General features: G+C 49.1%; 1 protein-coding gene across 2 annotated transcripts; it reads right to left on the reverse strand.

The window, feature by feature from the left end:
* Window positions 1-1,079: 1,079 nt before the first annotated feature.
* Window positions 1,080-10,043, reverse strand: LOC125635497 (16 kDa beta-galactoside-binding lectin-like). Of its 2 annotated transcripts, none has more exons than XM_048847241.2 (4): window positions 9,897-10,043; window positions 2,057-2,136; window positions 1,661-1,832; window positions 1,080-1,288 (listed from the first exon to the last, which is right to left on the reverse strand). In XM_048847241.2, exons 1-4 carry the CDS (start codon window positions 10,023-10,025, stop codon window positions 1,142-1,144), a joined length of 528 nt encoding a protein of 175 aa, XP_048703198.2. In that variant the 5' UTR covers window positions 10,026-10,043; the 3' UTR covers window positions 1,080-1,141. The 2 variants fall into 2 exon arrangements, with proteins under 2 accessions (XP_048703198.2, XP_048703199.1); XM_048847242.2 differs by lacking the exon at window positions 9,897-10,043 and adding an exon at window positions 4,615-4,705.
* Window positions 10,044-24,695: the final 14,652 nt, after the last annotated feature.

Here is a 24,695-nt window from a genome sequence, read left to right on the forward strand (position 1 = left end):
CAACGGGGTCTCCCCTGCCCTGAGCTGGATCACTTTCCCAATGACAAGTCCCCATTGACACCTGCCCAGTTAACACCCCCTGACTTTCTCCCCTCCCCAGGAGATACATAAGAGACTCCTATGTAGCCCTCCCTCCCAGTGAGGAACACCACTGGTACAGTTGTGAGGAGACAGGCAGTCCTTCAAAGCCTGAGCCACTCTGTCAAGAACTGCAGATCATACCTATCTGTAGTGCATCCTAGTCTAACAACCCCAGCTATCAAAAGAGATAGGACTTGTACACTGCCTGAAATCCAGCAAGCTAGGACAGCCAGCCACCTCCAGGATTCAGCCCTAGCTCCACAACTGCATTTATATAACTTAGCAGATGATCACTGCAGGAGGTGGGGGCGGTATCCTTTAACAGCAAGAAGTTCATGGGGGGTGTGGAGGGGGGAGATGAGTGAAGTTAATAGCCTCTTTCAGCTAAGAGGTGGCATTTACACTAGGCGGCAGCAGCAGGGGGGTGGGGGGGGGGTGAGAAAACCTGGATTTGTGCTGGAAATAGCCCACCTTGATTATCATACACATTTTAAAAAGAGAGTGGTCACTTTGGATGGGCTATTACCAGCAGGAGAGTGAGTTTGGGGGGGGGGGGGGGCGGAGGGTGAGAAAACCTGGATTTGTGATGGAAATGGCCCAACTTGATGATCACTTTAGATAAAGTATTACCAGCAGGAGAGTGGGGTGGGAGGAGGTATTGTTTCATGGTCTCTATGTATATAATGTCTTCTGCAGTTTCCACAGTATACATCCGATGAAGTGAGCTGTAGCTCACGAAAGCTCATGCTCAAATCAATTGGTTAGTCTCTAAGGTGCCACAAGTCCTCCTTTTCTTTTTGCGAATACAGACTAACACGGCTGTTACTCTGAAACCAGATTACCATCAGTTTTCTTTAAGGGGAGGGAAATAGGTGTCCCAGGGCTGGCAATTAGGTACATGTTGGCTCCTGGTACAAATTAGCCATTCCTATTTAGTGCAGGAGAGGCAAGCTGGCTCGAGCAGATGAAATGGCAAAGAGCGAGCAGACACGGCAAGCTTGAAGGCCAAGTTTAGATTTATTTCACTGAGCAGGGAGGTGGAAGGAATAGGACTAAGCAGTTAGCTAAACTTAATGGCTTTGATGGCAAAGTCACCTTCCACAGACAGGTACTCAATGTTCTGCAGGCCCAGCCGATTGGGGAACACGATCTCCTTGTCACCAGCCAGTTTCACCGTCAGCTCTGCTGTGTCAAAGGAGATACAGATCTGCAAGGAGTAGGCACATTAGAACCAACACAGGCAGCCAATCCCCATGACCTCTTAGAGATGGGTTAACCAGGAGCTTCGCCCAGACAGCATTAGCTACTCTTCCCTCAACTAGCATCTGTCTTGAGGGGGAGAAAGCCTGATTTCCCCAGATCTGGCTGAGAGGGCACCCCAAAAATCTCAAGGGGCCTCACTGGTGCCTTCACCTGAGTGAAGAGAGGCCTATTTCATTAATGTGAAGTGCTTTGCTGTATGGTGTGAAAGGTGCTGCAGGAATGTAGGGATAGGAACTCCCCAGGTCCAGAAGGACCCCAGCTCCATAAATCAAGTGCCCTCTTAGCATAGCTTTGTTCCCCACTCCCGGGTCCTCACCTCAGTCTTGTCACCCTGCTGGAAGGGAAAGTCAGTCTCCCTCTCCTCTGTCCCCCACATCCCATCCTCCATGGAGTTGCACACAATGACGTTCACATCCCCGTGGCTGTCGAAGCGTGGGTTGAAGTGCAGCACCAGGTTGCTGCGGTCCTTCCCCACATTCACAGCAAACCTGGCATGGAGGAGACAATCAGACACACAACCACACTACGCAGCCCCTCCCACCGGAGTCCAGACCGATCATCTCTGTAATGCAGAGACGGATCTAACAACAGAGAGAGCGGAAGCTGTCCGGAGACAGATTCACCTCTGGCACCTACCCCTGTCGTGTGCTAAGGGAAGAATCCCCACTGGTTACCTAAATGATGATGCAACATCTAACCCTTCCCAACTCACCCCTTGGCTTCCGGCAAGATCTTCCCCTTCACTTTGATGCACTCTCCAGCCTGGACGTTCAAGTGAGTAGCAACCAGTCTCTAAGGGAGTCAAGCCACAAACGTATTAGCCTCCCCCTTGGGGATCAACAGACCTACTTCCTCGGTTTGAAGGGAGAGGCAATAGCACCGGGGACACAAGAAATAAGTGCTGAGCATGAGCTAGAGACAAGACAAGTTCCAAACCATCCCCCTGATCAGTCAGCGACCAGAATCATTAACATGCAACCACAGTTCCGTGGCCTACGGAATGAGGTTTGTTGGTCTCCGTCCAGTTCCCATGGGGCAGGACTCCAAGTGTTCCCAGCCACAGGCACTAACTGGCCTGATGGCCAGCAGTCTGTCCAGAGGTCAAGCACTGAATGGACTAGAGGCGCACGTTGGTCTCATTAGCTGCAGCCCATGGGATTTGGGGATGTAACACACACAGGGAAGCCTGCACTGCTGCGCCTGCCACTGCTTGGGCTTTACCTGCACTGGAGTTAAGAGGGCTCAATTCTTCCCTGGGAGTTTGACTAGCATTTTTCCCTAGCTACCTTTCTAAAAGAAGCCACCGTTCATTTCTTAGGCACCTGACCCTTTAGCGTGCAGAGAGGTAACTTCCCCGGCCTGCAGGAATTTGAGACTTAACCCTCTTTTAATCTACCCTCCCACATTTAAAGCCATGGCTGTTACTGTGCAATATCTACAACCCACCAGCTTGCTGTGCACACTGTCTTAGCCGGCCAGTGCTCCTGTGCACTGGGAGCCCTGAGTGGGGCTTGGCTTGCTAGCTGAAAGCGCTTGCCCATCAGCCAGCTTGCTTGCATACATCCCAGCCTCTGCTGCAGGGGAGCAAATGAAGTACATGAAAACATCCACCTTCAGCCCCTTGCTACCCCGTCTCCACCAGGTGCCACCCTTGTCTTGCAAGGGGCAGCCACTAACCCTGAAGGGAGCTGACCTTGATAAACAACCTCCATATCCAGCCTGTGTCTGGCCAGAGGCCCCATTCCACTCGCTGGATCAGAAACACAAGCACCCTCACCTGAGGAGCTATTGGAATTTAGCTCCAAAGAGACCGCAATAATGAGCTTAAGACCGAAACCTGTCACAGCCAGGGTTATATTGCATTAGACCAATGGAAACAGTAGCATATGCACCAGTATCACCTCCTCCAGTTTTGGAGAGAGGGTCACTTTCCTTCATTTGGACACAGTTTTTTGTTTTATCTCCTTCTCCAGGAGGTGGGGGAGAGACAGTTCAGAGCCTGGGAACAGCTGCAACATTTCTCGCTTCACACCCCACCCCCAGGCAGACCTTCCCAACCCCTGTGTTACAGGGAGTCAGTGACCAATGGAGAGGCCAGATCTCTCCGGTTAGTGGGCTCTGATCCTGCAACCTGTTCTGGGAACTGTCCTCATTTTAGTTGGATCAGCCAAGAGGCTATCCAGCCACCTGCATAGCCTATTCGGTTTTGTCCAGCTCTCCCATTCTCACCATAATGCTGAGGTCAGCTCAGCTATGATCTGCAGATTGCTAAACTGCTTATCATCATAGCATCTAAGCCCTACTTATCCTGGCTCCCTACACATCCCTCTTTTATTCTGTTTCTGGAGCACAGGCTGAAACTTGGTCGGATGGCAGAGCCAGGGAGGAGGTAGCCACCAAGACTGAGGAAGGTAAGCAATATTTAAGAGCTGCATTTCGGAGTTAGAGAGGGCTGAAAGGCCAAGGTTGGGTCAGTGACATGCCCCTATCCTGTAGTGCCCTATAGGGCTGAGTTAAAGGGGGTTTATTTTAAGTTAAAAGAACCCAAAAAAGGCTCTATACAGGCATGAAATGTTTTATAAGAGTTCTCAAGAAAAAAAAAAAGTATACTTCGATATTCTTTCCAGACTGTCTAAGACATTGGAAACATTAGTAGAGTTACTGACACTACAAGTGCTGAAAACTGTTAACCTAAAATAATAAGTGGCCCACCGTGAACCCTTCAAAACAAAGGCTACTTGGAAATATCTTGCAAAAATAAAAATTCATCCATCTCTAGTGTTCCTTCCCCCCCAGTGTTATAGTCCAATCATGCATTTTTCTTCCATCACTGACATATGGCCCAACCCAATACCCACAGCTACTAACCCTTTAGCTATTTCCCCCTCTGTTAAAGAAATTCTTCTATTCCAAGGTACAACAGAAAAAGAGCCCTGCAGCTCACCCTGGGAGAGCCTTAAGAGAGAAGTCAGATGAGGGGGGGGGGGGGCGTGTACTAGACCAGCTGTCTGGTCACCCAGCACATGATTCACAGTTCTCCCAAAAAGAAAAGGAGGACTTGTGGCACCTTAGAGACTAACAAATTTATTTGAGCATAAGTCCTCCTTTTCTTTTTGCAGATACAGACTTACACGGCTGCTACTCTGAAAGCTCTCCCAAACACACTCACCAGCAGTTAACCTTCTTCCAGGATTCCACACCTAGCTTCCTATCCCCCTGTCTTGCAAGTAAAGCCCTAACCAGTCCCAGCTACAGAGAGACAAGACTCACACATTCCATGCTGCTGACTGAAGCCACACCACAGTTAGGACAACTGCTTGCTTTCCAGTTCCAAGATTCAGCTGTGTGACTCAGCACTACCTCTACAGGGCCTTTAAACAGCTGACCTGGGCAGCAAAGGGCTCACATGATTAAACAGGTGGGTGAGTGGGTGGGGCTGGGGCTGGGAAAGAGTCAGTTCATCTTCTTCCAAACTTCAGGCATACAAAGAGAGACCAGCAGACCAGCTTCAATACAGTATTTGGTTTGGAAGACTGAGCTTTTTTCAGCCGAGCAGTAACATTTGCACTGGCTGGCAGCAGCGTGGTTTTGGATCAATATCCCCAGTTTGCTTTGAAGAAGCAGCGAACATGCATGAATCTCAGGGCTGGTAGTTATAGAATTGTTTGCTTCGGGAACAATTCACTGTGCTTATGCTAGCTAACTGAAAACCAGCCTGTCCACGCACAACCATCCCTCCAGCAGCTGCTCTGCCAGTGTATTGTGGCATCTATCCCACAAATCGAAGCCCCGCCAGCTCCAGTGTTGGGCTTTTGAAAACATACTGGCTAAGGCAGAGGTGTGGGAGCCTAAAGGATATGATTCTAATCCTGGCTTTGCTGCTGTGTCTCCATTTGCCCGTCTGTAAAATGGAAGAAATAATTCTCATCCCCCTCACAGAACGTGTGTAACGAGGCCTGATGCTTGCAAAGCATTTTGGGATTCTTCGGTGGAAGGGGCTATAGCAGCGCAAAGTATTATTGCTATTGGCAATTAAATAAAAGTGTTGCTGTAGGCAAGGATGGTATTAAAAAGCGTGTCTAAAAATTGAGGCCGTTCGTGTGGGGCACCAGTAAACAAACTGGGTATTCAGACCTCAGCTTTTTCACACAGCGTGGCCTAGCCAGTTTTGATCTGCATGCACTAGAATCCGGGGGTGGGCAGGAGCCACGCTTTGGTGTGAGCTGAGGAAAAGACGCGGTAGAAGGAAATGCAGCCAGCAAGGGAAGGATTGTTTGTCAGCGAGCTGCTACCACACGTTATTCCCCTGGGGCCCCATTAGGATTCTGCAAAGAGGAGTCAGGAGAGCTGGGTTTTGTTCCTGGCTCTGCCGTAGACTTTCCAAGTCACTTAGGCCCAGATCCACACACAGTATATACATGCTGCAGCTGGGAGCCAGCTTCCCAGACTGGTACACAGACAGAAACTAAGAAAAGGAGGACTTGTGGCACCTTAGAGACTAACAAATTTATTTGAGCATAAGCTTTCGTGAGCTACAGCTCACTTCATCGGATGTATTCAGTGGAAAATACAGTGGGGAGATTTATATACATAGAGAACATGAAATAATGGGTGTTGCCATACACACTGTAACGAGAGTGATCACTTAAGGTGAGCTATTACCAGCAGGGACTAGTGCACTCAACGTAGCAATGTGGAGGTTGTGGCATGGGCCAGCCTGACACTCCGGGACCAAACTCAGGTGGCTAGCTACATCCACGCTGGTACTGCCTATCAGTCAGTCTAGTCTACCCATGATGGGAGACATGGTCCCAGCTGGAGTGTAGACATACCCAAAGGTATTTAGGCACTTAATGCTGATTGTGGTAGTTATGTGCGGCTAAATACCTTTGAGGATCTGGGCCTTAACTCCTCTGTGCCTCTATTTCTCCCTGGGGATAACTAAACCTACTTTACAGTGGTGGTGTAAGAGTTTGTTAATGTTTTGCAAAGTGCTTTGTGAGTCCTTCAAATGGAAGCTGCTATAGAAGGGTAAAATACCATTATCTGTTTGGTAAGCAATGACTAATGGCTGAGATGGGTATCCACCTATATAGAAGGGCTGTCAACACTGGACTTGTTTAGGGTGTGGGTGAAATTGAGCAAAGGAATTTATGGCTGAATAGCAGAGGGAAATGTCCTGCCTGTGGGATCTACATCAAACTCCAGTGTCCCAAACTCCCTCTGACCCCTGACTTCTATTAATCACCCTGAAAAATCACCCTCAAATCCCAAACCTTAGTTATCTGAATGTCCAAGTGTCCCCATAACAGAGTGGGAATCATGTCTATACTGCCTTTGAGCTGGGAAATGCTCCCACTCCCATGGGAAGTGCTGACAGCCATATCCCATCAGACATTTAAAACTGGACAAAGCACTAGAAAAAATACTGAAGGAAACTACTTTGTGATCTCAGAAGATGGACTGTGGCTCTGAGCTCCATGTGGGCAGGCCTCTTCACACATGCAGAAGCCCCACTGAAACCAAAGGGGCTTTGCATGGGCACAAGGGGTCTCTGTGAGTGGAGCTTGTTGCAGGATCAGAGCCTTAGTGACCCATCTCCTGCCTGTTTACGGCCTGATCCAAAGCCCATTGAGGTCAATCTCTAGAACCTGATCTACACACCAAAGTACTGGCTTAACTAAAGGTGTGGTTTTTTGACTGATTTAGTTAAACCCTCTCAATCTCCTGTGTGGAGACTCAAATGGGTTTCAGTCTGATTTATATGGGGTTAACTCGCATAGTGAATGTACAGGTACAAGCTCGCCGGACTAAAAACTGTTTTAAACCAATATAAAAGTTTCAACACAGGGGTTTGCCCCAGTTGAACTCAGTTGCTTTTCAAACCGACGTTAATTAAACTGGTGTCAAGTCTGTGTGTAAATGAGGCTGAGAGTGCTCTGATTTCTGTTGGTGGGGGTTGGATGTGTGCGGCCCTGTTCATGGCCACTCCTGGGCTACTATAAATTCTGTCCGGGTTCTTGTGGTGTTTTACATTCAAATCCATGGCCTTGGCTACATGAGGCAAGTGACCACATGTAGATCAGAGTACTTGTTCCAGAATGAAATCACTTCTATCCCAGAACAGAAGAGTTATTCTGGAATAGCTACATTATATTGGAATAAGAAAAGGAGTAGTACTCGTGGCACCTTAGAGACTAAGAAATTTATTTGAGCATGAGCTTTCTGATGAAGTGAGCTGTAGCTCACGAAAGCTCATGCTCAAATAAATGGGTTAGTCTCTAAGGTGCCACAAGTCCTCCTGTTCTTTTTGCGAATACAGACTAACACGGCTGCTACTCTGAAACCTATATTGGAATAGTTATTCCAGAATAGCTATGCTGGTGAATTTTGTGTTATGTGGACAAGGCCTAAACAACTTGGAAAGGCCTTGCCACTAGCATTTTCTATTCTCCCTAACCCTCTGTTCCCTCCCTTCACTATTCCTGGAGCTCTGCCATGAGTGTCTCTGCAAATCATGCTGTTCCTTCCCCCGGCCCTGTGGTGCCCCAGGCATGATTTGCTGGTGTCACTGCTTTCACTGTTAAAGCACATCTTTCTTATGAACAGCCAGTCTAGTCTCTGCTGTCCCTGCCCTTAAAGGCTGTTCCTTCAGACAAGGAGATATAATTGCAGAGTCAAATTGAACTGAGTATTTTCCTCAGCGCCCCAGTGACAACGAGGGGTTGGAATGATGTTCAGGACCAGAACGGGGTCAGCAGCAACCCCTCTGCTCTGTGCTGATGTAATGTGCCACCATTCTTATGCCAGGCTGAGGGAGCAAAGTGTGGGGCCAGAGAAGAATCCCAACAGTGTCTGTGATGCCAGACTGGCTCCCTCCTCCCTAAAAGATTCTTCCACAAACCTCTCTTCTGCGTGGAGGGGAAGGAAGAACTCCTCCCCTCCCTACTTTTCCACGGGGTGAGAGAAAGAAAAGGACCCCTGGCAGCTCCCCATCCCCTCCAAGGGCTTTGTAGCAGGGCAGATGGGGAGCCCTCCTCTCCACATGAAAAAGAATTTGCTCCGAACCTTGGATCCTCTGCACCACACATGAGGGAAGGAAGGGAGAACCCATCACCTCCATCCAGGGGGAAGAGGGACTAAACCAAAGCCCTTTTCCACCCACACCCCAGACTACTTCTGCCGCTGGGGGCGGCTCTGTGCCTGGGGATGCCAGGTGGACCGCCCCACCAGCAGTGAGTGGACTAAGCTTTCCGTAGGATTTCCTCCCTGGAATATGTATGTCTGACACCAGTGCCCTCAGCCTTCCTCTGCATGTTGCTGCTCACTGTGACCAATAGGTGTCACTCTCAGAGCAAACATGAACTGGGTGGGGATATGGAGAACACAGAGGCGAAGAGAAGAAAGAAAAAGAAAAGGAGTACTTGTGGCACCTTAGAGACTAACCAATTTATTTGAGCATGAGCTTTCGTGAGCTACAGCTCACTTCATCGGATGCATACCGTGGAAACTGCAGTAGACATTATACACACACAGAGACCATAAAACAATACCCCCTCCCACCTCACGGTCCTGCTGGTAATAGCTTATCTAAAGTGATCATCAAGTTGGGCCATTTCCAGCACAAATCCAGGTTTTCTCGCCCTCCACCCCCCCACACAAATTCACTCTCCTGCTGGTGATAGCCCATCCAAAGTGACAACTCTCCACACAATGTGCATGACAATCAAGTTGGGCCATTTCCTGCACAAATCCAGGTTCTCTCACCCTCCCACCCCCCTCCCAAAAACCACACACACAAACTCACTATCCCGCTGGCAATAGCTCATCCAAAGTGACCACTCTCCCCACAATGCGCATGATAATCAAGGTGGGCCACCCCCAGCACAAATCCAGGCCTTCTCACCCCACCCCCACCCCCATACACACACAAACTCACTCTCCTGCTGCCAATAGCTCATCCAAACTGACCACTCTCAAAGTTTAAATCCAAGTTAAACCAGAACATCCGGGGGAGGGGGGGTAGGAAAAAACAAGGGGAAATAGGCTACCTTGCATAATGACTTAGCCACTCCCAGTCTCTATTTAAGCCTAAATTAATAGTATCCAATTTGCAAATGAATTCCAATTCAGCAGTTTCTCGCTGGAGTCTGGATTTGAAGTTTTTTTGTTGAAATAAAGAGTCCCTCATAACACTCTTGCAGCAAGAAGCCTCAGTGCAAAGGTGCCTGGAGTAACCACACACAATTGCTGCCAGGGAGAAAAATGCAATATTCCTCACTGTGTGGGGCACTAAATTCAGTCCTCACATAAATACAACTGACATACGGCTCTGTGCATCTCCCCAAAGGCCCAAACTATCCCCACCACAGGGATAGTAAGGATTTCCCTCAGGGAAATTGTTTCCTCAGGGGCAAGGGTAACAGGAGATTCAGCCCCCTCAACACACAGATCCCCACATGCCTGCGGCTTTCAGAGGAATCTGTTGGATGCCGGAGCCATCCAAATGGAGGCTGCCTCCCCACACCCTCCTGGCTCCCTCTGCTGCTCACCTCCTGGGACCGTGCCTCCAGGCTTTCTTCTCGCCTCAGCCCCCTCGTTCCTTCTGTGCGGGGGTCAGCACAGAAGGGCCCCTTGCATGATTTACCATTTGTGGAGCCATTGCCTGGAGGGTTGTTCATGTGGGGCCACAAGGCAGCTCTTGGGGAGGATGGTGGGGTTTGAGCCATGTCTGCTTCTCCACCGCCCCATGCTTGGAGAGCTACCGCTGAGAAGTGTTATATAAGAGCTAGGTGGTATTATCACTAAATACTATTAGTATTTATCACCATTATCCGAGATGAGCAGCAGCCCTCAGAGGCTCCATCTGTTTCCCCGGCACCCACGCCCAGCTTTGTTGCTTTGTGGTGCACCCATACACAGCACCACTTATTTGTTTATTTGCATTTTTTTCTAAATTACTAATTGTCTGAGTGACAATTTGACAACTTGAGAAAGAAACAACAAAGGTGGGGTGAAGGCCTCTGTTTCTCATGTTTAAAAAAGAAAGAAAAAAAACAATGGGTTTGCTGAAGCTACATCCTCCGTTGCATCTGTTCCTGTATGGGGTGGGGCTGGCATGCTTCACAAGCTGCGCTGAGGGCGGTGGCTGCCCGCTCAGCGGCTCCTTAGAACTGGAGTAACAAAGGGAATTCGATGCCCTTAGCTTATCACAGGTGCCTTGCGAGCACTAGGAAACAATCAGCCTGTAGTTCTCCCCTGGTGAGGCATTGCAGCAGCAGAGGAAGGCTGGGCTTGTAGCTAAATGCACTGGACTCAGGAGAACGGCATTCAAGTCCCAGTTCTACCAAAAAGAGAAGGAGGACTTGTGGCACCTTAGAGACTAACCAATTTATTTGAGCATGAGCTTTCGTGAGCTACAGCTCAGTTCTGCCCATATAAAAGTGCTTTTCCTGTCTAGCTTATCCTGGTTCAGGAAGTGAAATAAACTATGCCGGGATAACTACAGTCACACTGGGGTTGTTCCTGGATCATTATATCAGTAAAAAAAATCACACCCCTTAGCACCATATTTTTACTGCATTATCTCATGTAAACCAGGCCTTGGGCACAGAGAGTCTATGGCCCAGATGTGCAGAGGGTTTTAATACCTCTCTGTTCCCCATCTGCAGAGTAGGCATAATAGTCCTTCCTTTCTTCCACCCTTTGTCTGTCTTGTTTAGTTAGGCTGTGGGGCAGGGACTGTCTCTTACTATGTTTATGTGCAGCATCTTACACCTGATCTCAGCTGTGGAACCTAGGTGTTACTGTAATCTAAATAGTGAGAGACAGTGTAGATAGGGCTTTTTCCTCAGAAGGCTGTGTAATTCCTAATGAAAAGGAGAGAGTTATTTTCAAAAGCCAGCTCCTGCTCTGACTCACCCCCGTGAAACCTGGCTGAGGCCAACAGGGCTACCCAGTTGTGAGAGAGCAGGATTTGCCAACATGCCACCTCCCACCTGTGTTAGAAGCAGGACACCTTCATTCCAGATGTAACCAGGCCGGCCCCCTCAGGACTGGGGGTCGTGCTACAGCCCTCCTGCCTCAGTTTCCTCTCTTGGCCTGTTCAATAAACTCAAAACCTACTTTTGTCCATTCCTATCCCTTCTTGGGTTCTGCTTTATTAAACTCACCAACATCCCAAATCACGTTTTCAAGGCCAGCCAGGATTCCATGCTAACCAGAAGTTTCTCTTTATCCTCCTCGGCTTTTCCTGTTTTGCCTCAGTCCTAACTCCCAGGACTCTCTGCTAGAGCCTGCTGGCTCCTAGCAGTCTCCAATCCCAGGACAATCACCCTGATCACTCCAGGGTGTGGCTCCTTCTGTAATCAGGGGTGGCTAGCTCCAGCCCTTAAAGAGTGAGCTACCCTATTACACCAGGTTAATTATAAGGCAGTTTCTGCAGAATCTCACTGGTGGTGAAAGGAGTTGGCTGGCTCTTGTTCTTCAAGATACTGAAAATTTCACTCCTCTTTTTTATTTTTTTTTATTTCCCTGCTTAATATTGACCCAGCTTGACACGGGTTTGGTTTAAATCCCATCCCCCAAGACAGAATTGCTCATCAGAACAAGGGGATAGCAACCCACAGGAACTGTGGATGTCACCGTTATTTTGGGTTTCTTTAACTTTAGAACCTCTCTGCACACCTAATAAATTTGCAGCTTCCAAGCACACCCTCCACCTTTATTTTCCCATGTCAAATGGACTGTGTGCTTTTGTTTCTTGGGCCCTGTCTACACTGGCAAGTTTCTGCACAGTAAAGCTGCTTTCTGCACTGCAGAAAGGCGTACACACCGCCCGAGGCGTACACACCACCAAGCCATTTAGTGCGCAGAAACCGCACAGTTGCAGCGCTGTAAAAAAACCACCCCGACGAGAGACGTACAGCTTTCTGCGCCGGGATTACAGTGCTGTGATTGGCCTCCGGGAGGTGTCCCATAATGCCTGTTCTTGCCTCTTTGGGTCATAGGTTTGAACTCTCCTGCCCTGCCCTCTGGTGACCAATCATCAGCCCCACCCCTTAAATTCCTTGGGAATTTTGAAAGTCCCCTGCCTGTTTGCTCGGTGATGTGTGCAGTGGTCTTGGCGCATCTTTCCAGGGGACCATGCCTGCTTCACGCACCAGGCAATCCCCCGCCTGGAGCAATGCCGAGCTGCTGGACCTCATCAGCATTTGGGGAGAGGAGGCTGTCCAGTGCCAGCTGCACGAATTATGATACCTACGGACAGATTTCACGATGCATGACAGAAAGGGGCCATGGCCGGGACACACTGCGGTGCAGGCTCAAAGTGAAGCTGCTGCGGAACGCCTACCACAAGGCGCGGGAGGCAAAGTGCTGCTCTGGTGCTGCACCCACAAGCTGCCGGTTCTACGAAGAGCTGGACGCGATACTCGGTGGCGACCCCACCTCCACTGCGAAGGCCCCTGTGGATACTTCAGTGGCTCACGTGCCAGTCGAGAGCGGACCGAGCCCAGAGGAGGAAATCTTGGACGAGGATGTGGGGTGGGATGAGGACCCAGAGACAGAGGATGGCTTTGAGGTCAGCGATGCATGCAGCCAGGAGCTCTTTTCTACCCCAGAGGAAGCTAGTCGGTCACAGCTGTCGGATCTTGGCAAAGCACAAACAGGAGAGGAGGCCCCTGGTAAGTGGATCTGATTTTGGGAATCACTGAAGCGAGTTGTTGGTGGCAGAAGGGTTGCAGAAAGCAGGCTTGTGTCTGTATGATGCACGTACCACCACATGCCTAGTCTGAGTGGCGGAACAGAGTGTTGATTGACTCCCTCACTTCACGGGAATCTGCCTCAGAGATCTCCACAAAACTCTCATGGGGATAATGGGCAATCTGCTACTGAAGGTTCTTTGGGAGAGCTGCTTTGTTTCTTGCCCCATTAATGGTAACTTCCCCACACCACTCTGCTGTCACGGGGCCGGGGGGGACCATTGCTGCACACAGGCGAGCCGCATAAGGGCCAGGGCGGAAGCCACAGGCTTGGAGAAGACCCTCCCTTGATTCCCTGCTCACCCTCAGAAGTGAGATATCTTCCATAATGATCACCTTCTGTGGAAAGTGTGGGGACAGGAATGATTATCAGTCCCCCCTACAGTGCTGGCTGTCCCCAAGAGCCACATTCCCAGTGTACAGCAGGGTCCGGGAAGAGTGATTTACCCTGCCCCTGTGGCTATTCACCATTTTGGGGGTCTTGTGGCTCATGTGTGCTTGCCCGGGGTCAGCCAGTTAGTGACAGGTGTGTGAGTACTGGCTGTGTTTTGAAGCATTGAATCAGTGTTCTGTGTGTTGCAAACAATACTGCTTCTGTAAAATGTTGCATTTAAACTTCACAGAGATGATCTTGGGAGCCCAGCCTCCCTCTTTGTTATCACCCGCTGAATGGCTGCACAGAGTTAGAAAGCGGCCACGAAGAACTAAGGAGGACTTTCTGCATGATGTTATGATGCACTCCACAGGTGAAAAACAGGAATCAAAGGAGTGGCGGGACACTGAGAAGAGTGACCAGAAGGAGAACACGGCACATCAGAATGAAGCCACGGAGCGGCTCTTAAACATTATGGAGTGCCAAGCGGACACAGTCCAGGCGATACTAGCTCGTCAAACCGAGCAGCTCTGCACTTCCCCTCCCCTGCAGCCACTGTCGCAAAACTCTTTCCCATGCACCCCCCAGACGCCACCAAAACACTCTTGTCAACCACCTGGCTCCAGTCTGTACCCGCAGCATTCCACTCCTCCCCCGTCACAGTCCAGCACTGCGGACTCCCACTACCCACTGCACTCAACACCCATCCCTCTGCAGTTTAAAGCGCTGCACTGTACTCCAAAGGAAAAGGTTGGATATGATCCCAGGATGTACACAAATCTTTAGCCATCCCAGGACCCCACCTCCTCCTGGGACCTCCCCTTCCCCCATCTCCCTCAGTGCTGGTGGGTTTTTTGTTTGACTCTCTCCTCCAGTTGTTGCTTTTTAATAAAAGAATTGTGTTGGTTTTAATGCAATCTTTATTCTATTAACTGAAAGCAAACAGAGCCCTGCAAAGCAACAGACAGTTATCTTGAACCTTCATATTGAATCGTCTGCACCAACCACAATCACCTCCTAGCATTACAAGCACTGCAATTCTAAGAATAGCAACAAATATTAGTGGCTTTCAGCTTCAAATTGCTGCCTCAAGGCATCCCTGATCCTTATGGCCCCACGCTGCGCCCCTCTAATAGCCCTGGTCTCTGGCTGTTCAAATTCAGCCTCCAGGCACTGAGCCTCAGTGATCCAGCCCTGAGTGAAGCTTTCACCCTTCCCTTCACAAATATTATGCAGCAGACAACATGTGGCTATAAGCATAGGAATATTGTCATCGGCCAGGTCCAGCTTCCCATAGAGGCAGCGCCAGCAGGCCTTTAAATGGCCAAAAGCACACTCAACCATCCTTCTGTACTTGCTCAGCCTGTTGTTGAACCACTCCTTGCTGCTGTCAAGTGGCCCCATGTATGGCTTCATAAGTCATGGCATTAAGGGGTAGGTGGGGTCTCCCAGGATCACAATGGGCATTTCACCTTCCCCTACGGTAATCTTCTGGTCCGGGAAGAAAGTCCCTGCTTGTGTCTTCCTGAACAGCCCAGTGTTCCAAAAGATGCATGCGCCAAGCACCTTTCCAGACCAGCCTGCGTTAATGTCTGTGAAACCCCAACAGTGACGCACAAGCGCCTGGAGAACCATTGAGAAATACCCCTTGCGATTAATGTACTTGGTGGCTAGGTGGTCTGGTGCCAGAATTGGAATATGCGTGCCATCTGTCGCCCCTTCGCAGTTAGAGAAGCCCATTTGTGCCAAGCCATCCATGATGTCATGCACGTTGCCCAGAGTCATGGTCTTTTGGAGCAGGATGCGATTAATGGCCATGCACGCTTCCGTCAATACAAGTCCAACGGTCGACTTTCCCACTCCGAACTGGTTAGTGACCGATCAGTAGCAGTCTGGAGTAACCAGCTTCCACAGTGCAATTGCCACACGCTTCTCCAACAACAGGGAAGCTCTCATTCTTGTGTCCTTGCATTGCAGGGCTGGGGTGAGCTCATCACATAGTCCTGTGACTGTGGCTTTCCTCATCCAAAAGTTCTGCAGCCACTGCTCGTCATCCCAGACGTGCATCACGATGTGATCCCACCACTCAGTGCTTGTTTCCCGAGGCCAAAAGTGGCGTTCCACTGTGGTCAGCACCTCCGTGAATGCCACAAGCAATCTCGAGTCGTAGCTACAACACATGGCAAGATCAATGTCACACTCCTCTTGCCTTTGTAGTTTAGGGAATAACTTCACTGCCACTCGTGACATGTTGGTCAGAGCGAGCAGCATACTGGTCAACAGTGCGGGATCCATTCCTGCAGACTGAAGAGCCAGAGCACGCAGAACACAAACCGTTGAAAGATGGCACCAAATGCAGATGGAACCACAGGGATTGCTGGGATGCGAAGCAATGGATCACGGGGCATTGGGACAGGACCCAGGATGCCCCGCGACCCCCTCTGCCTTCCCACAAGTCTGAGCGGCAGAAGAGGAAGAGATGCTCGGTGCGATAGCTGCCCAGAGTGCACCGCTCTGAATACCGCTGCAAGTGCCGCAAGTGTGAACACGCTATTGCGCAGGCAGCTGACAGTGTGAACACACCACAGCGGTTTCCCGTCAGCGCTCTCCGAGCAGTGCTGTAACTCTGCCAGTGTAGACACCTCACTGTGTGTCACTCTAAACCTTTCTCCAAATCATGAGTCAGCTTTTCTTTCCTTAAGCAGCACACCAAGTCATGGGAAAATAACCCCCCTTAAAGCTCTCTCTTCCCATGATGCCTGCACTAAACTCAACACTGCTTAGGCAGCTGGTGTGCTGAGACCACAGACTATCATGCTGACCAGTATCATCTCACCGGTACCTGGTATTCCTCCATCTGTCTGTTGTAGCTTGGCTTATCCTTGAATTGTAAATTCTTTGGGGGCAGAAACTCTCTTTTTGCTCTATGTTTGTACATGACCTAGCACAATGGGGCCCTGGTCCATGACTTGAGCTCCTGGGTGATACCACAATAGAAATAATAAGTAATGGATACCTTGTAATTGACAAATCCTATAAGAACTGGATTTGTTCTTCAACTAGACTGAACTGTGTCAGAGTCATGAAGGATTCTTCCATTTTATTTTTAGTTTATTTTTAGTGTGGGGGATTTTGCTACAGGAAAGTTGGATGCAGTTATTATTGGGTCAAATTGTGCCCTGACTTGTACAGCCAGTGAAATCCCATTGACGTCAATGGAGTTGCAGGGGTGTAAGTCAGGGCATCAGAACTGCATAGCTCTGGTCCCCAAGACATCTGACCACAAAATCTTGTGAGTCTTTTGCAGCGCAATAGAATTTACAGCTATGACAATGGAATATTCCATGTGACAAACTTCTACAACATATGCCAGATTCTGAACTAGCTTTTCATTGTGATTCCAGTGGATTCACATGGTTTTGAATAGGAAACAGGTATTGGTCCTTCCATCATAAATGTTGGGTATATTCCTTTGGACTTCATGGGCTTGACTGGACTTGTTAATTGTGACTCGCTGGTCTGGAGGAGGGGAGTGAGGAAATGAGATTTCCCCCCCCCATCACCTTTGACCCCTAGTTTCATGCCCATCCATGTTGGGGCTACTGGAATATCAGCTCTAGGTGCTTGGGTAGCACAGGGGCTACAGGAATACACATTCCCTCCAGCACAGCGAATTTACAAGTCAAAACAAAAAAAACCTAACGCATCTTCTAGCTAGATTACTTACTAACTTTACAGGAGTTGGAGGTTTGCATCCTTGACCTGTTCCCAGCAAAGGTATCACACAGACAGACAAAAGCCCCTCCAGATTTGAAAGTATCTTATCCCCCATTGGTCATTTTGGGTCAGGTGCCAGCGAGGTTACCTTAGCTTCTTAACCCTTAGGTGAAAGGATTTTGCCTCTGCCCAGGAGGGATTTTATAGCACTGTATATAGAAAGGTGGTTACCCTTCCCTTTATATTTATGACAGCGGGGGAGGTTGCAAATTACTCCTGCCTCAGTGCAACAAAGGTGTCTTGAGAGGAAGTGTGCCTCTGAGGAATGCCCTCCAATGTCTGGCCCGTGTTCCACTTCTCAGGAGGTGTAAATCCCCAAGCAGGAGATAAGATAATGGACAAGAATGCAGGTCACTCCCCAGCAAAGAAAATACAACCTGTGTTCCTCTTTATCACTCAGCATCTGCCATTCAGAGGGAGCTCTCCACAGAGCCAGGGCTCCTGGGTTAGTCTAAGAATAGCTGGATGCTTTACAGGAAGATGCCTGTAGATTTGTACAATTCCATCCCAAAGGATTAGAAGCGCAACCGTAATGACGGATAAGCCGGAAGCGTTATTTCCTGCATTACCTTCCACAGTGTCTGAGTGCTTTCAGCAGGACTGGAGAACGGCCAGAAATATTCGCTTGTGTCAGCTACAGCATGTGTGACGGTGCTCAGTCAGAGAGGGGCATTAGGGGCCTGAGCCAATGCCTCCAGGAAAAGGGGTCCCATTGACTGCGGTGGCTGGTAACATTAGGAGTAGGTCCTGCATGGAAGTCAGAGCTCCTCCCCAGAGCAGCTTCTAGGGCACAGCCTCAGTGTACTGGCCCTTACATAAGACTGAGCCCAGAAGCTCACGCTAGCCCCATGGCACTGTGCCCTGCTCTGAGCACAACACATGAGTTAAAGCACCAGCAGCTGGCTGGAATAAAACTCACTTCTCCATTCAGCTGGTCATATTTCACTTGTCAGAAGGCCCCTAGCCTGCTAGTCCTTCACTGAGCATTTCAGGAAAGACAGGGCAGACATGATCAGACCCTGTGAAAGTAAAAACACAAGCACGGGGGGAAAGCCTCCCATGTCTGAATAACCCTTTCAGCCTTCTCACAGCAACATAATAAAGGGCACAACAAGCCCCATTTATCTCTCCTTTGCAGCTGGGGAGGGGGAATCGTGTCAGACCTCACACCGTTTTTTGAGGTTTGATTTCCTTTGTGTTGCTCATGGTAGAAAAAAAATCCCTGTCCAGGAGTCAGTTACAGACTTACAGCTCCCTGATTTGGAGCTTGAAACGCCCGTTGACTAGAATGGAGCAGGATCAAGCTCTTGGGCCAGGCCAGCATCCATTATAGCAGCAATGCTCTGGTTCATCCCGAACACATCCCCTCCCTTGCATTCCCATGTGACAGGTGTGGGGGAGCCACCTCTATCGGAATTAGACCAGGGGAAGGATCCTCTTCATAAGGAGAATTCGTTGCTGGCCATTTATAGCTGGAATCCAGCCCCTTTGTGCCACCCCAGCCAAGGAAAAGGGGCCAGATAGAGCTGGTTGGGATTTTTCAAACTCAGTTTCCAGAGAAAGCAAAGTGTCACTGCCCAGTCTGAGAATGGTTTTGAGAACACCAGTGATTAAAAAAATTGGCAACAACTTTTGAAATGAAGGAAAAAAACCCACAAATGTTGGATCCAAACCCTGTTCGATGGAAACAACTTTGCAATTTTGATCTCTTTGGTGATTCCTGCTTTCCCCCTGCCCTCAATTTTTCAACCAGCTGTAGGGTTGGATCACAAGGGAGAACCTGGCCTTGACGGCTTTATCGCTACAGAAATATAGTCTGCCTTGAAATATTTGAAGGAAATCTTATCTATGTGCACAGAGGGGCACACACACTCACAGGGAAAAATAAATAAAAGTCAACACATGCTCCAATTGTAGGACACATTTCTTTGAACGATCCCATTTGACACGTTCCATTTTCAGGCCCATCGTGAACTCAAATGACTGCAAATAGACATGAAAATAGGAGCTTCTTTAAAGGCCTATTCCTGACCTCATAAAATGCCTGACAATATATATATAAGCATATTACATAATCCAGCGTGGCCTGGCTCACACACCAGCCATCTGAGGATGTGTGACAGCAGCTTTGGAACAAAGGGCTGCCAAGGGCTAGCGTTCCGAAGGGCACTGCCACTGGAAACAAGATGTTTACACAGATGCTGGGAAGAATCAAGGATTCTGGCTGCAGGCCATGAAATCCAAGAGGTCGTAAATGTGGAGACAGGAAGTTTAAAAAAAAAAAAAAGAAAAAGGATGATGCGGGGGGCCACAAGAGCAGAGGGATGAAAGAAAGCCAAGTGTGGGAGCTGGAAGCATGTCTCGGTAACAGGGGGCCAGATTACGGCCTTTTGATCCATGCCTGAAGAGAGGGAGTAGTGCACAGGTTCTCATCCCACGCATGCCAAAGGAGGCCAGTCCACCTCTGCAATAGCATCCTACTGCTATGAGTTCAGGGATCCCTGTGGGTCAGGGTTTGGCAGGCTGGGGGACATGTATCACCCCCTCCCCCGTCCTCAGGAGAGATTCCCTGGAACTATGATGCCACTGTGAGGATCATCCAATTAAGCTGCACCCAGGAGAAAGCTAGGACTAGGAGACTCCATGGCGAACATGCTGTTGGGACACAGGAGCAGAACTGCAGGGGCTGATGCTACTGTGGAGGTACAAGGGCTCTGTATGGATCACCCTGTGTCCCTTCCAGAGGAACCCCAAGATCCCTGCAGAGTTTGGGGTACCCCAGATGTTGGAGGGCCAGAAAAATTGCTTAGTCTGCTGGGGGCAAACCTTGTCCTCTTGGAGTTGACTGCCCCTGATTGGGCACCACCCCAGCCAGCCCAGTGGAATTAGGAAATGGGGGAAGGAAAATTGAGATGACTCAGCGGAAGGATTGCACGTTAACCTGTTCCAGAGACGAAATGAAAAATAACAGCAGCGGGGGGCCCAGCCATTTAATGCTCTGGCCTTTTTCTGTTCTGGAGATTCGTGCTGAGCCGTGGAGCAGAGGTGCATTAATTCTAAGTGCTGCCGGCCCCTTCTTGTTGGGATTACCGAACGGCAGAAGGACATTGTTGAGACAGGACGGGATAATGAGCAAAGGCCTTTGGTAGCACTGCCTGGTGTCATCAGCCAATCGTACCATTCTGCTAACTATTCCAGGCATTCTCTGCAAGATCATCACATAAGAACATAAGAACGGCCCTGCTGGGTCAGATCAAAGGTCCTTCCAGCCCGGTATCCTGTCTACCGACAGTGGCCAATCCCAGGTGCCCCAGAGGGAGTGAAGCTAACAGGTAATGACCTAGTGATCTCTCTCCTGCCATCCGTCTCCACCCTCTGACAAACAGAGGCTAGGGACATCGCAGTGCAAGACAGTGTGGGCACTGCAAGGAACAGGGCTGAAAGCCACGAGCAGGGCTAAAAGCCTTGCAGGAACCAGGAGTGGGCCTCACGGCATGTACACTGCAGCCAGGCGTGTGAACGGCAGCGTGTGGAGATGCACTTGTGCTAGCTGTATTCTAGCTCGTTAAAACCAGACATGAGGATGCCGCATCTGAGCCCTCTTGCTTGTGCAGCCAGCGCTGCAGCCTGTGCCCTGGCTTCCTCCCTTCTCTAGTTAATAAGCTACCTAGAGTACAGCTAGCGTGGGTACATCTAGCCATTCACAATCCCAGCTGTAAGGCAGACGTACCCACAGGCCAAGTCTGAACTTTTCTTTTTTCTCCCCCGATGTCACACCGTTGCTGCCACCAGTTCGTCTCCAGCAGTGGGAATGCTCACAGAGGGTACAGAGAGCCATCAGCATTTTCAGCAGCACGCTGCTTAAAATGGCTCTGCTCAGGGGTAGCCAAATCGACCCATGAAAAGCCAGTCAGAACCAGTCAGAAAAGGGGAAAACTTTTTGTTAACAATGTAAGTGGTCATTTGGGGCTTTTGTTGAGAAACTTTGTGGTTGAAAATTTCCCAGCTAGCCCCCTTTTCCTGCATGCATCGCTCTGTGCAAGAGCATAAAGCACTCTCTGACGTTCTTAAGGAAACCCCATCAAAAGTAGAATTGCTCAGTTGGTTGACTTCCATAATTGATGACAGGTCATTTCAGAGGCCTAGAACATGTGCTCTCGGTGGATGAACGGAACAAGACATCCAAAAATCCCTGTGAGAAATACAAATGGGGAACAGAACAGAACAGTGCCAGCTTCCCCAAACTGCCATGTCTGAACCTTGAACTGGAAGGGTCACTTCTAGAGACACCGTAGTTCAGTTTCCATCAGAAATGGACCTGAGCCAAAATCCTGCTTCAGAACATGCCTGTTTGAAACTAGATCTCAGCTTGGCCACTGGCTCTTTTCTCTCAAATGGTCTAAACCAAGGGGAAGTTCATATCCAGAATCAGACCCAAATTTCAGTACCTGACCTTTCCTATATGGGCCATGGCCCGTTCCGCCACTGGCCTCTCTACTTAGACTGCCAAGGAGGGGATTGATTTGTGCCAGCTGTGACAGTGGTTTGTAATAACAATGCTTAGTCACTCACCGCTGAGCTGGCTGGAACAGAACCAGCGTTCAACCATTTCCCCTCCCTGGATAGGCCCCTCACCCTGCTGAAAAGTCCCCTGGATAAGTTTCCCCCCAGGCTGTATAGGGTTGTCCCACCAACTCCCAAATAGCAGGGAGCTACAAGGGAGAGGCTTCCCTCTTTCAGAGCCTTGTCGCATCAGCAGAATTGATCCAGACACAACTGCCTGTCTCACTCAAACTGCCAATGCTGGGCGCTCATTTCTCCGGCCCAATGTCACTGCCACTGCACAGACATTCCCACTTACCGTCCAGCAGCAGCTAAAGGCTATCCGATGCAAAATTGATACGTGAGAACTTGGGTGTGGAGCGACACTGGATTGTCAGAGAGCAGCAGTGGAAGGAGGCCAAGGAACGGGGGCGAGTGGGTGGCTGATATTGCTAGGACTGGTGGTTCATTTTTCATTTACGTCCCTCCTCCTCTGCAGTGGCGGAGGGCCCTGGAGGCAGAGCAGCCAGTCTCACGCTGCATTTCACCCACCCTTGGGAATATGGCACTGCTTCTGCCCACTCAGCCAAAGGCTTCTTTGCTTTCATTCTGTTGCACTTACCCAGGATCCAGCTTCTTTCAGGGTATTCTGTCCCTTTTCACAGGTCTGGTTCCTGATTTGTCCCTCCCCCATGTCACCTGGCATTGAATTCTGCTGGTAGTTTGCCACCTCAGCATAGATCCATCTTGTGCAAATACTGTTGCTTGTCCTGCTTTTCTGCCCTGATACATAACGGTTTCCCGACCTGTGCACCAATAGCTCCTGGCAGCATGGATAAATGACACAGAAACATCACCTATCAGGCCTGGGGTAGAAGCAGCTAGAAAGAGCCATACCAGGTATCTGCTTTGCAGGTGCAGCTGTCCCACCTTTCCTTTTTAAAAGGGGAGTCCAAACCCATGCTGTGCTAGGTTAGTTTGTCCCTTGTGGAGATGCAAGAAAACATGTGGGGATCTTGGATGGGTGAGCTGCGTCTCCTGAGCACTGCAGAGTCCATCTGTGTGAGGTATCTTCATGTTTCTGTACAGCAGGATTCGGGGGCTGGGATAGGGCTGAGCACAGTGAAGAATGGGACAAAACCAGTGGCCCATTGGTGGATGCCAGTAACGAGCACAGAGCAACCTATGGAGATGATTCCCCACCCCACAGCTGCACAGTGCCCCTGTACCAGGCCTACCTACCTTGGCCTGGCACAAACTGTGTGACCTTAAGAATGTGCCAACACTTTTGAGGGCTACTGCAGTGGTAAACCAAGCCCAATAGCTGTGCCTGGATTAGTAAACCCAGTTTCTTGGATTGTTGGGGAATAGGTTAAAATAGTGTTAACGAACCTGAGTCCCAGGAGAGGGTAGCTTAGAAAGACACAAGGGAATCTGCCTACAGCACATACCAGCATGTCAATCATACGTGCCAATGCACACTCACCCTCCTTGAGTAGTGTTGTGTCCCTTTCTAACTCTTACCAGGCATGCCAATTAGTGATGGGGGAATCCCAAAGGTTTGCAGCCTCAGCTGGAATAAGCACCCAGTTTGACAATGCTTCATTTGATCCTCTTGTGTCTGTAAAATTAGACTGGAAATCTCACAAGGACAGGTTTGCTCATGAGCTTCCTGGTGCTTCTCGGTTTTGGATGGGCCAGAAATAGCCTGAAAGCACCCTTCCCCACAGCATCTTCCTTGCTGGGTAGAACCAAAAAGCGTCACGAGATGGAAAAAAAGTTAAAATGGGAGAGGAAAATGTTAACCAATATTTTTCAAAGCTCAAACCAAAAAAAAAAGGTTAGAGTCATTGGCTAAAGTTTGCAGGTTGATCACGGTTTATCCAGAGCAGTTCATGCTTCTTTAGTGTTGTACATTGTAAGACAATGTAATGGAACAGAGAGGATGGAAACATGGAGAAGAGGTTAGTCTAGTAGAAACCTCTGGTGTGCGTTCTCAGCTCCATGCTCAACAAATGGTCAGATATAGAGTGAGTTCAAAAAGTAGAAAAACTCTGTCCCACACCTACACATATCAACATTAAAGGGGATTTCTATTTTGCAGGGTTTGAAACAGATTTTTTTTTCAAAATATTTTTTGAAAGCTGTTGAAATTTAGAAGGCATGTGTTTGTTTGTTTTCTTTTCCCAGGGAGCAGAAATGATGTGGCATCAGTGACCTATCATCATGAATAACAAGTAAGTAAATAAATCATAATGAATAGTGTTCTGGCTAATGTCACCAGGTGGCACTGTTGAACATAGTCCCCATAGTCTTTTTCTTAATGTGGGAAGACCTGCTGTGTTGTTAATGTAGCATGTGATGCAAGGTTCTGGGTTCAGGGAGCTGTGGCAAGCAACAAGTGACTTTGTTTTCTGGCCTGGACTCTGATTAGGGTCAGCTGTGGAGGCAGAGTTGCTCCTTGGGAGCTGGCACAGGTGCTGGGCTGTGAGTTATGGAAGTTGGGATTGGCTTGCATGCTGTTTGTGACCATCTCTGTTCCAGGCCTAGTTTATATAGTGTAAATGAAACTAGTTAAGCTTACAATATACCCAGACTCTGTGTCACTAATTTCTCCTCCACTGGAAAAGCTGACCTGCAAGGCCCTGGAAATCCACTACTGCCCATTACTTTGCAAACATAGCTGGGCTTAGAGCTGTTCGCGCAACCCGTCCATCCATTATTTACAAATAATGCACTAAAAAAATATCAGGGTGAGTCTGCAGATGATTCATAGACTGAAAAAGGATTGTGTTTCCAATGACTATTCTAAACGCCAGATACTTATACCTTCCAATGGATGTATCCGACTGTCTGTATTGCGTATGAGAAGTAAACAAGCTCGATAACTACTGCAA

Source organism: Caretta caretta, chromosome 4, assembly GCF_965140235.1.
Source record: "Caretta caretta isolate rCarCar2 chromosome 4, rCarCar1.hap1, whole genome shotgun sequence".
Classification (NCBI taxonomy): Eukaryota; Metazoa; Chordata; order Testudines; family Cheloniidae; genus Caretta; species Caretta caretta.